The sequence below is a fragment of the Ranitomeya imitator genome, chromosome 3, assembly GCF_032444005.1.
Source record: "Ranitomeya imitator isolate aRanImi1 chromosome 3, aRanImi1.pri, whole genome shotgun sequence".
In the NCBI taxonomy this organism is placed as follows: Eukaryota; Metazoa; Chordata; class Amphibia; order Anura; family Dendrobatidae; genus Ranitomeya; species Ranitomeya imitator.
The window spans coordinates 515,314,948-515,330,389 of NC_091284.1; the positions used below are offsets into that span (position 1 = coordinate 515,314,948).

General features: G+C 42.0%; 1 protein-coding gene across 1 annotated transcript in view; it reads left to right on the plus strand.

Moving 5' to 3' along the window:
- Positions 1-15,442, plus strand: part of LOC138672189 (zona pellucida-like domain-containing protein 1) — a 282,724-nt gene that overhangs the window by 101,891 nt on the left and 165,391 nt on the right. The window contains exons 4-5 of the mRNA XM_069760197.1: positions 3,816-3,888; positions 10,534-10,631. Of these exons, the coding sequence (XP_069616298.1) occupies positions 3,816-3,888; positions 10,534-10,631 (171 nt within the window). The remainder of the gene's footprint in view (positions 1-3,815; positions 3,889-10,533; positions 10,632-15,442) is intronic.

The following is a 15,442-nucleotide window of genomic DNA, read 5'->3' on the forward strand; positions in this document are numbered from 1 at the left end:
CCATTAAAGCTCATTTGCCATTTATCAGCCCAAGCTTCTAGTTTACATAAATCATCCTGTAATATAAAATTGTCCTCCTCTGTATTGATTACCCTGCAGTTTAATGTCATCTGCAAATATTGAAATTCTGCTCTGAATGCCCCCTACAAGGTCATTAATAAATATGTTAAAAAGAAGAGGGCCCAATACTGACCTCTGTGGTACCCCACTGCTAACCGCGACCCAGTCCGAGTGTGTTACATTAATAACCACATTTTGTTTCCTATCCCTGAGCCAGCTCTTAACCCACTTACACATATTTTCCCCTATCCCCATTATTCTTATTTTATGTATCAATCTTTTGTGTGGCACCGTATCACAAGCTTTTGAAAAGTCCATATACACTACGTCCACATTGTTCCCTTGGTCCAGTCCGGAACTTACCTCTTCATAGAAGCTGATCAGATTAGTCTGACATGAATGGTCCCTAGTAAACCCATGCTGATACTGGGTCATGAGGTTATTCCTCTTCAGATACTCCAGCATAACATCCCTTAGAATGCCCTCCAGGACTTTACCCACAGTAGAGGTTAAGCTTACTGGCCTATAATTTCCGAGTTCAGTTTTTGTTCCCTTTTTGAATATTGGCACCACATTTTCTATACGCCAGTCCTGTGGTACAGACCCTGTTATTATGGAGTCTCTAAAGATTAAAAATAATGGTCTATCAATGACTGTACTTAATTCCTGCAGTACTCGGGGGTGTATCCCATCTGGGCCCGGAGATATGTCAATTTTAGTGATTTTTAGACGCCGACGTACTTCCTGCTGGGTTAAGCAGGTGACATTTCATGGGGAATTTTTATCACTAGTCATTTTGTCTGCCATGGGATTTTCTTTTGTAAATACTGATGAAAAAAAGTCATTTAGCATATTGGCTTTTTCCTCATCCTCATCCACAATTTCACTCAGACTAAGGGGGCCAACACTATCATTTTTTAGTTTCTTACTATTTACATAGTTAAAGCATATTTTGGGATTATTTTTACTCTCTCTCTGGCAATGAGTCTCTCTCTGTCTCAATCTTTGCTGCCTTGATTTGCTTTTTACAGAATTTATTTAATTTTTTGTATTTATTTAATGCCTCCTCACTACCTACTTCCTTTAATTCTCTAAATGCTTTCTTTTTGTCACTTTTTGCGCCCCTTACAGCTCTATTTAGCCATATTGGTTTCCTCCTATTTCTAGTATGTTTATTCCCATACGGTATATACTGTGCACAGGTCCTATCAAGGATGCTAATAAATGTTTCCTATTTTCTTTGTGTATTTTTATGTCTCAGGATATCGTCCCAGTTAATTGCACCAAGATCCTCTCTCATCCGTTGAAAATTTGCCCTCCTGAAGTTTAGTGTCCTTGTAACCCCTCTACTACACATCTTATTAAAGGATACATGAAAACTTATTATTTTGTGATCACTATTCCCCAAGTGACCCCAACCCTTATATTTGATATGCAGTCTGGCCTGTTGGTTAATATTAGGTCTAGCAGTGCCCTCCTTCTTGTTGGGTTCTGAACCAGTTGTGAAAGGTAATTGTCTCTCATAGTTATCAAAAATCAATTACCTTTGCTGGAACTGCAGATTTCTGTTCCCCAATCTATTTCAGGGTAGTTTAAGTCCCCCATAATAATGACTTCCCCCTCGAGTCGCAGCTTCATCTATTTGCTTTACGTGGATATTCTCCATTGCTTCCATTATTTTTGGAGATTTATAACAAACCCCTATCAGTAATTTATTATTTTTTGACCCTCCCCTTATCTCCACCCACAGGGACTCTACATTTTCATTAGATTCACCTATATTATCACGCCGGATGGGTTTTAAGGACTATTTTACATATAGACACACCCCTCCCCCTCGCCTATCCATTTGGTCATTTCTGAACAGACTATAACCCTGCAAGTTAACAGCCCAGTCACGTTTCAGATATTCCCACCATGTCATAATTATGCTCCAACAACATTAATTCTAATTCACATGCACTTGATGTTCCTCTCTGTACCTCTATTCATTCTTAAATGATTAACTGTTCTAACCCCACCCCCCATGCCACCGCCACCCCCATATTCCTTATTTGTGCCGAGGTCTCTATCTGCACTATCTTCCCCTCCTATAAAATGAATACCCTCCCCCCCAATCCCTAGTTTACACACTCTTCCAAGCTTCTAGCCATTTTCTTCCCCAACACAGCTGCACCCTCTCCATTGAGGTGCAGCCCGTCCTCCCTAGCGTAGAGCCTGTAGCCAACTGAGAATTCGGCCCAGTTCTGCAGGAACCCAAACCCCTCTTTCCTACACCAATTCTTGAGCCACTTATTAACCTCCCTAATCTCCCGTTGCCTTTCTGGCGTGGCACGTGGTACAGGCAGTATTTCGGAAAATACTACGTTGGAGGTCCTTGCTTTCAGCTTGCAGCCTAATTCCCTGAAATCATCTTTAAGGACCTTCCACCTACCTCTAACTTTGTCATTTGTGCCAATGTGCACCATGACTGCTGGGTCCTCACCAGCCCCTCCCAGTAATCTTTCCACCCGATGAGCGATGTGTCGGACTCGAGCGCCAGGTAGGCAGCACACCATTCGACGATCCCTGTCTTTGTGACAGATTGCCCTATCTGTTCCCCTAATAATTGAGTCCCCCACTACCAGCACCTGCCTGGCCTGCCCTGCTCTCCTTTTTTCCTTCCTTCTGGAGCAGTCAATCCTCCGGCTTTCAGAGGACATGAATTGCTGCAGCAGTGCTACCCCTGTCCTGGCACCCCCCTCATCTGCCAACTTAGCAAACTGATTGTAGGCTTGTAAATTCTCACATTGCGACTCACATGACAACTACATGGGCATTGTCTCACACAATGCAAGTGCACTGAAGCACACAAATAACATTACAGACATATGACTGTCCACTTTCAGCAACGGCACGGGAGAATCCTCACAAAGTTCTCTTGATGTGATGATTCACATGTTTGCAGTGACGTAGAGTGACTGAAGACTTGTAGCTTAAGATTGGACAACTTCTTTAACACGTAGTGGCGACTTGCATTCATAAAAGGTCTACGTTATAAAAATAAGAGAAATCAGAACAAGTGTATTCCCATGGATATAGCAGTTGTGCAACTTGAGACTTTGGGGATGTAAACTTTGTACTTTTTAAATACAAAAAAAACCTCTTAAATGTTAAGTGCATTAAAAGGCATTTTATACTTTTGTGATAGTTTACCTTTAGTGTCTTCATTGTCAGTGACAAAGCTTTTAGTAACCACAAAATTCAAGATAAGCTGCAATTAATATGTCTCCCCTGTTAAGCATCTAATAGTCTTTGTAAAAAATTACCTGCGGCTTATAGAAATGTTCTAATCAGCTTGCAAAATTATTTTCAAAATGCGAAAGTCCTTTGTCTCACAATCTTTCATTACATCCCCAGGCATAATTGCAAAAATATCTCATTGTCCAATCACCAATTTAATAAATTTGCAGCCACATTACCATCTGAAATCATAGCGTGTGACTCGCGAGCGTCAAATCTCATTGTGTGTGTTGACATGTTAATTTCAGTCTACCAATCATGACATCCAGACCTTTTAATACACTGACATTTGTATTGTATCTTTCAATATGCTTCAGTTATATATAAATATGATTATGTTGCATTGTCATTAAATATACAAATGCCAGAATAAAATTGTATTTAATCTATAAACACAAGGCAAAATACTGAAAATAATGTTCAATACTGTACATAATAGAAATGATTTTAATGGAGAATGATTTTAAATGCAGATCTTCAGCTGCTATTTCTGTAAGAGATGGGAATGGTACATTCATCAGCACCTTGAATTTACTTCTCTACAATGTAAGTAGAAACAATATGTTTGCTTGTCATGTTTGTTGACTTCTGTAACTAGTATCTGAAATCTTCAGTACAGAATAAAACATCTTGCCTGCCATTTTTTATAGAGGTGAAAGGAACAGAATATAGCTACATTGTTGCACTCACTCCAGGCAGAAAGGAAACTGACAACACAAGCAGCAACAACGGAATTGCTAGTCCCCAGGCTGCAATAGCTACAAGATGACATATTTTACATGAAGGGCTGTTTCATCATGATATCACATCAAGGCACTACTGAAAGCAGGTGTAACATATTGTGGCCAGAATGGTCCACATTAATCATTATGGTTACCCAATTCATCACGTGTAACTTGTGTCCTTGTAAAAGTTGTGTTAGAACTTTTGCCATAATGGTACATTTTTTGTGACTCTTTTCAATTGAGCGCTGTTCAAAACATCGTTTTTTAAATGTAACTCTTTGTGTAGTTATGGAATATTTGATTTTTTGAATATTTTGCATCGTTCCATGCCACATATAAAGAAGTATTCCCAGAACTAATCAATTTTACTTCTATAGCGCCAACATATTCTGCAGCATTTTACAATTCGGAAGGGGCATGTACAGACAATAACAGACATTACAGAGTAACATATAATAATAATAATAATTTAATAATAATTTTTATTTATATAGCGCCAACAAATTCCGCAGCACTTTACAATAAGCGGGGACATGTACAGACAATAAATTCAGTACAAGTTAAGACAATTTAAACAGTGACATTAGGGGTGAGGTCCCTGCTCGCAAGCTTACATTCTACAAGGAAATGGGGGAACACAATAGGTGAAAAGTGCTTATTATTTCAGGTCTGGCAATTATAATAAATAGGGATTTTCATATAATGCTGCATGATCCGGTCATCACCTCGTGTGTTTAAGTGCAATAGTCAAGTATCAAGTGCAGTTATCGTGTGCATGGAGGGTGTGGAGACAGATGGATAGTAGGGTGCAGATTCACATGCAGATAATATTTGGAAGGAGGGAACAGGACAAAGTTAGTTTACTGAGTAGTTGATTTGGTAGGCTTGTTTGAAGAGATGGGTTTTTAAAGCGCGCTTGAATAGGTCGGGGCTAGGTATCAGTCTGATCGTCTGGGGAACTGCATTCCAGAGGGCTGGCGCAGCACGAGAGAAGTCTTGGAGACGGAGGTGCGAGGTTTGGATTACGGGGGATGTTAGTCTTAGGTCATTTGTAGAACGGAGGGCACGTGTAGGGTGATAGACGGAGATGAGAGAGGAGATATAAGGCGGTGCAGAACTGTGGAGAGCTTTGTGGGTGAGAGAGATGAGTTTATACTGGACCCTGTAGCGAATGGGTAGCCAGTGTAATGACTGGCACAAGATGAAGGCATCAGTGAAGCGGCTGGACAGAAATATGACCCTGGCTGCCGCATTTAAGATTGATTGGAGAGGAGAAAGTTTGGAAAGAGTGAGACCGATCAGAAGAGAGTTGCAGTAGTCCAGACGAGAATGAATAAGAGCGACAGTAAGAGTCTTAGCAGTTTCAAAGGTGAGAAAAGGTTGGATTCTGGAGATGTTTTTAAGATACAGGTGACAGGAGCGAGTGAGTGATCGGATATAGGGAGTAAAGGAAAGTTCGGTGTCGAATATCACCCCAAGACAGCGGGCATGCTGCTTGGGAGTTATAGTTGAAACCTCCAGGGTAATTTCGATGTTGGGTAGAGTGAGGTTAGTAGAAGGGAGAAACACAAGTAGTTCAGTTTTGGAGAGATTTAGTTTCAGATAGAGGGAGGACATGATGTTAGAGACAGCAGACAGACAATCCTTGGTATTTTGAATTAGAGTAGGGGTGATGTCGGGGAAAGAAGTGTATAATTGGGTGTCGTCAGCATAGATATGGTACTGGAACCCAAATCTGCTGATTGTTTGTCCAATAGGGGCAGTGTATATAGAGAAGAGGAGGGGGCCCAGTACTGAGCCCTGCGGAACCTCGATAGTAAGGGGACGAGGAGAGGAAGAGGAGCCGGCAAAAGATACAGTGAAGGAGCGGTCAGAGAGGTAGGAGGAGAACCAGGAGAGGGCTGTGTCCTTGAGGCCTATGGAGCGGAGCATGGTGACAAGGAGCTGGTGATCCACAGTGTCAAATGCGGCAGAGAGATCCAGGAGAATCAGCAGGGAGCAATGACCTTTGGATTTAGCTGTTATTAGATCATTAGAGACTTTAGTGAGGGCAGTTTCAGTGGAGTGTAAAGAGCGGAAACCAGATTGTAAGGGGTCAAGAAGAGAGTTATCCGAGAGATAGCGGATTAGAAGGGAGTGGACCAAGCGTTCCAGGAGTTTAGAGATGAAGGAAAGGTTAGAGAGAGGTTAAATATTTTAGTCAGGTGAGTGGTGACCACTGGTGAGAGAGACTGCAGGAGAGGTGAAGGAATGGGGTCACTATTGCAGGTTGTAGGCCGAGCAGAAGCGAGGAGCTTGGAAACTTCTTCTTCTGAAACAGGCTCAAAGATGTCTAGTGAGCTTGAGGTGCGGCAGGGAAGGGGATCCAGGCACTGAGGAGATTGGGCTGAGATATCCTGATGGATGTGGTAGATTTTTTCTAGGAAATAAGTGACCAGATCCTCACCACTGAGATTGGAGATGGGGGCCTGTACTTTAGGTTTCAGGAGGGAGTTTAAGGTTTCAAAAAGTCGTTTTGGGTTGTTGGATAGGGAGGTGATGAGGGTGGTGAAGTAGGATTGTTTGGCCAGAGAAAGGGCAGAGTTATAGGTTTTGAGCATGAACTTATAGTGGACGAAGTCTTCTGCTAAGAGAGATTTTCTCCACTGCCGCTCTGCACACAGTCTGTTTGCATAGTGTGCCAGGGCTGCCGTTGTCTGTGTCGGGTCTTTTTGCGTGTAGAAGGTGCTGCTTCATCCAGGGCATTCTTCAGTGTAATATTGAAGTGTAACAATGCTAAGTCTGGACAGGAGAGTGAGGAGATGGGGGCTAAAGATGTGTGGAGGTTGTCCATAAGCTGCTGGGTATTAATGGTACGTGTATTCCGATAAGTGTGGTAAGTGGGGGTATCCCGGGTGAGGAGACAATTCTTGACAGAGAAGGAAAGAAGGTTGTGGTCTGAGAGCGGGAGAGGGGAGTTAGTAAAGTCGTGCAGCGATCCGGGACGGGAGAAAACCTGGTCCAGAGTATTCCCGTCCTCATGCGTAGGAGAATTAGTAAACTGTGAGAGGTTGAATGAAGAAGTTAGAGAAAGAAGATGAGAGGCAGATTGGGAGAGGGGATCATTGATGGGGATGTTAAAGTCTCCCATGATGAGGGCGGGGATGTCACAGGATAGAAAGTGAGTAAGCCAGGTGGAAAAGTGGTCTAGAAACAGGTGGGAGGAGCCTGGAGGGCGATAAACAACTGCCACCCACAAGGGGAAGGGCTTAAAGAGTCTGATGGCGTGGACTTCAAAGGAAGGAAATGTAAGTGAGGGAACTGGGGGGATGACCTGGAAAGCACATTGTGATGAAAGGAGTAAACCAACACCTCCACCCTGTCTGTTCTCAGGTCTGGTGGTATGTGAAAATTTCAGCCCACCAAACGAGAGCACGGCAGCAGCAGTGGTGTCTGAGTGCTGGATCCAGGTTTCTGTAATAGCCAGAAGGTTAAGAGAGTTAGAGAGGAAAAGATCGTGAATGTAAGTTAGTTTGTTACACACAGACCGTGCATTCCAGAGAGCACAGTGGAAAGCAATAGGAGAAGGCATGAACTGAATGTTAATAAGATTAGCAGGGTTTCTATATGTAGCTGGAGGAGAGTAAGGTATGCTGGTGGAGGGAGGTCCAGGGTTTGGGGAGATGTCACCTGCAACTAGTAGAAGGAGAAAAAACAGGAAGAGCAGGTGGTGGGATGATTTGTATGAACGTTTTGAGTGCTGCATGGTGGTAATGGCTGGTTTGGAGTGGGTAAGAAATGTCAGTAGAGCCTCAGAGTTCAACATGGGAGAGGGTAGAAGGGAGGAGTGGATATAGAGATAGTGCCCAGAATATGTTAAAGGGTGGGCGAGTTGTGAGAAAGCAGAAGTAAAAACAAATAAGAAGCAGATTGATATGATCAATGCATAATGTAGTACGACTGACCAAGAAGCATGATTGTTTGGAAAACTTATGCACCTTACCTGTCTCCTGCCCTGTCCAACTGCCATTTTCTAACTGCCAAGCACTTTAAACTGTCGCACTTATAATCTGTTGCACACGCGAACACGCACGCGTCCTATCCCAGCCACACTAAATATATATGAAATGGAGTGACTGCTAGCATCAGGAGCCAAATGGTCCCAATCAGCAATCAACCAATTAGAAGAAGGCCAGAGCAGGCATTACTATGGAGGGTAAACAACCAATGCTGAACAAAGCCATAAAACAGTGGGAAAGAGGAATAAAGAAAAAAAATAGCTTTGAACACTTTAAATCAGAAACCAAAAACAGAGGGAAAAAATACAAAATAAAAATAACACAGGATGGATGGATAAAATGCCCTGAGCAAAGCTTGCTAGATATGAATCTGTTCACACTTGCGGTCAGCACACAAATGGATGGATGGATAAAATACCCTGAGCAAAGCTTGCTAGATATGATTCTGTTCACACTTGCAGTCATACGACTTATGACTGAAATGACATATGACTGAAATGTATTTTTATTGTATGGTCCAGCAAGACAATATAATAAATAGGGTATTCAAATAAATATATAACCTGCAAATGTTAGCGGCAAGCCAAAGGGTCAGTATGAAAGATGATAAAGAAAATTACAGTCATTGTTTGGTAGAACGAAGCTATTATTTTAAATAGTTTGTAGTCATATCTGTAGGCTTTGTAAGATATTCAAATAATGCTACATGAACTGGTCACCAGTCAGTATGTGTAGAAGTACAGATAGAGTGCTCTTGAGTGTATGGAGGGCATGTGAGCAGATTATGTAAGGGAAAAGATTCTGGGGAAAATTTAGGAAAGGCAAAAAGGAAACAGTTAGATTAGTGAGGTGATTAGTGAGGTGACAGATGAGTGTAAAAAAATGCCTTTGGCAGGGTTCACATTGCGTCAATGGCAATGCGCTGACGGCATCCGTTACACAGCGGCACTAATGCTATGTAACGGATGCCTCAGCGCACCCATTGACTGCCATTATGTAGCGCATTGCTAATGCATGTCATAATCGGCATGCGTTAGCGATGTGCTGTCATTTTGTGATGGACCCTCGGATGCAGTCTGCAGAATTTCCGGGTCCGACACCGATAGCGTAGGTGGAGCATCTGCGCTATCGCGATCGCATAACATGATCTTTAAAAGGCACTAGCGTTGGTGCAGTCCGTTTAACACATGCGTTGAATGGACTGCACCAATGCAATGGGAACCCAGCCTTACTAGGATGTGGCTAAAACTGTGGATGCTAGGAATTAAATGAATTGTCCAGGGTAGTGCATTTCAGAGATCTCGTGCAGCGTGAAAAAAGTTTATAAGATGGCAATGAGAGTTTTTGGATATTGAGAATGATAGTCTTACGTCATGAGCAGAATGGAGAGCACAGTTAGGGTGATAGACCAATGAGGAAGGAGATGCAGGGCAGTTCAGAACTGTGGATAGCTTTGTAAATGAGAGTGTTAAGTTTATTCACCATTCTGTAGCAGATGGACAGCTTGTGTAATGACTGCCACATTGTAGAGGCATCAAGTTAAGTTATCCCATAAATATTAGAGGGTGTGACTACTAGTCATCCTGACTGGGCCTTGGAACCCAAGAACTGGGCTCTGAAAAGTCTTATTTCGAATGGAGAAGAGGTGCATTGCTTAACCTCTGCTCCATTCATTATCAATGGAACTGCTGGAGAAAGCTGACTATTTACCAAAGTCCAATGGGCAATAAGTAGAGTCAAGGTCGAGCATGCACACCACAGCTCCATTCAAGATGCGCTTTGCAACACTGGGCTCTTATCCACAAGATGCGTGATAAATATATGATTGGTTTGGGTCCACCACTGGGTCCTCCAGAATCACAGAAAAGGAAGTTCTGAAGTCATCTGCCTGATAAGAGTGGAGAAGTTCATATGTGACTATTGATTTAATCGCGGTCTATGGGAGTAGTGGATACACATGGCCACTATTCCTACTTTCACCTGCTATAGGGTGGGGTCTTAGCAGCTGGATCCCCAGCAATTTTACATTTACTCTCTATCATCCATGTACAGGTGACAAAAGCTGTTCATACGACAACTTCTTTAAATATCATCATTTCAACAGTTCAGTAGATTGGGTAAAATAGGAAGAATGTCATTCTAAAAAGCACAGTCCTTGAGAGGGTTTTCTAGCTAATAGAATATTCAGTAGAAACAGTTAAGGAAAGAAAGAGAATACAAGTGAAAATTCAAGGAAACATGATGCTATGCAACCTGAATGATGTTGGCATTTGTTTCATACATAATAAGCTGACACCAAACAAAGCAAAATAACTACAAGTCAGCACACACCTTCACTTTAATATCTTATACCATTCTTCATTTTATTCAGAAACATTGTTCGTCATTTATATCATGCATTATCTACCAGAGCCAACTTAGTCATTCTTCTGAAGATAATTTCATATCAATACTGTTTACGATTGCAGGATTCAACCTACAGCCAGCAAATGCTAATTCCAAGCACTGGATTGCCATTGAAAACAAAAATATATGCGGCAGTGAGAGCAACCAACCTTGACGGACGGTATTTTGATGCAGCTTTTTATTTTTCTTGCTTGCTTTTTGTCTTTTGTCCTTGCTGATGAGTGATTCACCAAACACCCTGTGAAGATGAGGAATGTGCTTAGCTGTCAGTTCTTGTACATAAAGCAACAATAAGCCTTCGATTCATTTAAAGTCCACAGATACCTGAACATGCACATTTTATCGCAGTCTAATCTTATCACCATATTGGCAACATATTTGTAATCATCATGATGAAGGAAAAACAGCAAACATCTCTTGTATATAACGCATTTATTGCATTTTTTCTGGTAAAACAATACATCCAAATATCAAAGAGGTTTGACAGGGTTCACAGGACTCAAGGGCGACTTTATTTCACTCCTGGGGACCAGTTGACAGGTCTACATTATTTCTGCTTTGCTTATGCCAACTTGATGATGAAGATGTCATAGTGGTGTCTGGTGTCTAGGACGGTATAAAACACATCTCGTTAATTAATACAGATAATGGAGCTATTCCTGCAACAAAAAACATAGAAAAGTATCTAGTTACGAGTATCCGTAAAACATGAAATATATGACGGGATGCACTATAATTGTGCTGGAAGGAACCAGTATGTTTGAAACATCTGTCAAGTAGACCACACATTCAGTCTAAAATTGATAACTGAATAATAGAGGAAAAATTGTACAGCCACATTTTAAAATCTATCATTCAGATCAGATGTTCTCATTTATTTCTATACTAAAATCTGTTAACGATTGTAAGTTCAGAGGATCAGAAACTACAACCGAAAATATCAGAACAATTATTGTTTTTATACTTCCAATCTTTCTGCTCAAGAAAGTACAGAATACTTACTGATAATATGTTAAAATATCTCAGAGGAAGATTGTCCTAGTTCTCATTTTCTACCTTGCACTGGAAGATATAGGTAAATTATGAGTTATTTGGCTAATAAAGCTATGTTTTCCTAGATACAATTTCATATGTGAAGACGGACCTATACAACCCTGGTAAAAACAGGCATAACCCTTAATAAGTCCTTGGTGAAAAACCCATGAAACCCATAAGGAACAACAGAAGTGAAGAAAAAAAAAAAAAGATGCAGATGCGATGTTACAGCAAAAACAAGACAATCTGTCAATCCCCCATGTACGTTTTTATCTAGGGGTCCATATACACTGCACAATTATCGTCAAGCAAGTGTTCCTAGGAATGCTAAATTCATGATAATTGTGCACTTTAACAGGCTGCCTTTCATACAAAGAACGCACAAAATGCTTGTTTGTTGGGTAAAACTATCTTTTGGCTTGCACAAAAGATCATCATTCTCAGCTGTACATCATCATATGTAGTCAGGCCCTGTGCTATTGAGAAGAATGGCAACCCATATGCACTAAGTGATCTATTACAGATTGCTAAGTATGCATCTCAAGCAGCGTGTTGCCAGTCATTTAATGCTCCTCATTGAGTACTGTAAAAGAACTTTAAAGCACAGCCACAGTGAGAAATTATATTTAAGATCTATACCACATGCTTGCAAAAACACAAAAGACACAAAAGGAAGGAACAATCATACTGTTTTGGTGAGATGCATCCAGCGAGGAAATCATTGGACAGCTGGATATTCCAAATCCATGTGACCAGTCAGATAAATTTATTTATTTATTTTACAAACTTATATAGTGCCACATATTCGCTGCTTATAGTTGTAGTCAGCACAAGCCACCTGGTAATAGTGCTAGCTACAACTCTCCTCATCGTCACCTGGTCTCACAATGATTAGAGAGACCAGGCGACTCTGATTTTTTTTTTTAAATGGAGTGTGGTCCCCCTAATTTTTTCTAACCAGCTGAGGGAAAGCAGATAGCTGGGGGCTGTTGTTATTATTCTGGGAGGGAGCCAATAGCCAAAAAGGCTCCCAGCCTTTTAAAAACAGCTCACTGCTGTCTGCGTAGCCTTTACTGGTAAGTAAAAAGAGGGACTTCCAAAAAAAGGTCCCTGTTGTGAATTCTGTGGCCAAGCTCCCTCCTGTGGTCGTGAGTGGTACTTCGGCTGGTTCTGTCTATGAGCTTCCTTTGGTGGATGAGAGTGGTACTGCGGCTTCTGAGTTTCCTTCCTCAGGTGATGAGGTTAAGTCGTTAGGTGCTGCTCTATTTAACTCCACCTAGTGCTTTGATCCTGGCCTCCAGTCAATGTTCTAGTGTTGGTCTTGCTTTCTCCTGGATCGTTCCTGTGGCCTGTCTTCCTGCATAAGCTAAGTTTTGCTTGTGTTATTTTTGTTTGCTATTTTTTCTGTCCAGCTTGCTATATTGGTTTTTCTTGCTTGCTGGAAGCTCTGGGACGCAGAGGAAGCACCTCCGTACCGTTAGTCTGTGCGGAGGGTCTTTTTGCCCCCTCTGCGTGGTTGTTTGTAGGGTTTTGTGTTGACCGCAAAGCAATCTTTCCTATCTTCGGTCTGTTCAGTAAGTTGGGCCTCACTTTGCTAAATCTATTTCATCTCTGCGTTTGTATTTTCATCTCAACTCACAGTCATAATATGTGGGGGGCTGCCTTTTCCTTTGGGGTATTTCTCTGAGGCAAGCTAGGCTTATTTTTCTTTCTTAGGGCTAGCTAGTTTCTCAGGCTGTGCTCGAGGCGCATAGGACTGGTCAGGAGCGCTCCACGGCTACCTCTAGTGTGGTTGGATAGGATTAGGGATTGCGGTCAGCAGAGTTCCCACGTCTCAGAGCTCGTCCTATGTTTTTGGTAATTGTCAGGTCACTTTGTGTGCTCTGAACTTCAAGGTCCATTGTGGTTCTGAATTACCTGTTCATAACAGTACTGGAGGCCCAAAGTACTAATGCTTCTCAATAGAGGGAAAAGAGAAGTTCTGATACCATTTTTTTTTTCTTTGCACTGTGTTCTATCTTTCTTTTCCCCTTTACATCAGGGTGGTTCAGAACACAGGTGTGGACATGGACATTCAGGGTCTGTTCTCTTTGATGGATAATCTCGCTATAAATGTACAGAATATTCAAGATTCAGTGGTTCAGAATCCTATGTTAGAACCTAAAATTCCTATTCCTGAGTTATTTTCTGGAGATAGAGCTAAGTTTTTGAATTTTAAAAATAATTGTAAAATATTTCTGGCTTTGAAACCCCGCTCCTCTGGTGACCCAGTTCAACAAGTTAAGATAATTATTTCTTTATTGCTTGGCGACCCTCAAGACTGGGCATTTTCCCTTGCGCCAGGAGATCCTGCATTATGTAATATTGATGCGTTTTTTCTGGCGCTCGGATTGCTGTACGATGAACCTAATTCAGTGGATCAGGCAGAGAAAAGTTGCTGGCTCTGTGTCAGGGTCAGGATGAGATAGAGATTTATTGTCAGAAGTTTAGAAAGTGGTCCGTGCTCACTCAATGGAATGAATGTGCGCTGGCAGCTATTTTCAGAAAGGGTCTCTCTGAAGCCCTTAAGGATGTCATGGTGGGATTTCCTATGCCTGCTGGTCTGAATGAGTCTATGTCTTTGGCCATTCAGATCGGTCGACGCTTGCGTGAGCGTAAATCTGTGCACCATTTGGCGGTATTATCTGAGCATAAACCTGAGCCTATGCAGTGCGATAGTAAATAGGGCAGCACACTGCAGCGCCAAAACATGCAAACTTGAAAACACGAAATTTGAACTGCATTACTGCACTAGAAATATGAAAAATGAGAGCTTTTAGCGCATAAAAATGGCCAATTTTATGTGTACCTCGTAGCCACTTTACGGCATTTTTATGCGCTAAAAGCTCTCATTTTTCATATTTTTCATTTATATTGCAGTAATGCAGTTCAAATTTCGTGTTTTCAAGTTTGCATGTTTTGGCGCTGCAGTGTGCTGCCCTATTTACTTAACTATATACGAGTTGGCGACTCTGGGTTCAGCACCTGTTCACACTGTGTCTATGTTTGGATGTGCAGGTCAGGTTTTTGAAATGATATGCAGTGCGATAGGACTTTGACCAGAGCTGAAAGGCAAGAACACAGACGTCAGAATGGGCTGTGTTTCTACTGTGGGGATTCCACTCATGCTATCTCCGATTGTCCTAAATGCACTAAGCGGTTCGCTAGGTCTGCCACCATTGGTACGGTACAGTAAAAATTTCTTTTGTCCATTACTTTGATCTGCTCTTTGTCTTCCTATTCTGTCATGGCATTTGTGGATTCAGGCGCTGCCCTGAATTTGATGGACTTGGAGTTTGCTAGGCGCTGTGGGTTTGTCTTGGAGCCCTTGCAGTGTCCTATTCCATTGAGAGGAATTGATGCTACGCCTTTGGCCAAGAATAAGCCTCAGTATTGGACCCAGCTGACCATGTGCATGGCTCCTGCGCACCAGGAGGATATTCACTTTCTGGTGTTGCATAATCTGCATGATGTGGTCATGTTGGGGTTGCCATGGCTACAAGTCCATAACCCAGTATTAGATTGGAAATCAATGTCTGTGTCCAGCTGGGGTTGTCAGGGGGTACATGGTGATGTTCCATTTCTGTCTATCTCATCATCCACCCCTTCTGAGGTCCCAGAGTTCTTGTCTGATTACCGGGATGTATTCGATGAGCCCAAGTCCAATGCCCTACCTCCGCATAGGGATTGTGATTGTGCTATCGATTTGATTCCTGGTAGTAAGTTTCCTAAGGGTCGACTGTTTAATTTATCTGTACCTGAGCACGCCGCTATGCGGAGTTACGTGAAGGAGTCTTTGGAGAAAGGTCATATTCGCCCGTCATCGTCGCCATTGGGAGCGGGGTTCTTTTTTGTGGCCAAGAAGGATGGTTCGCTGAGACCTTGTATTGATTACCG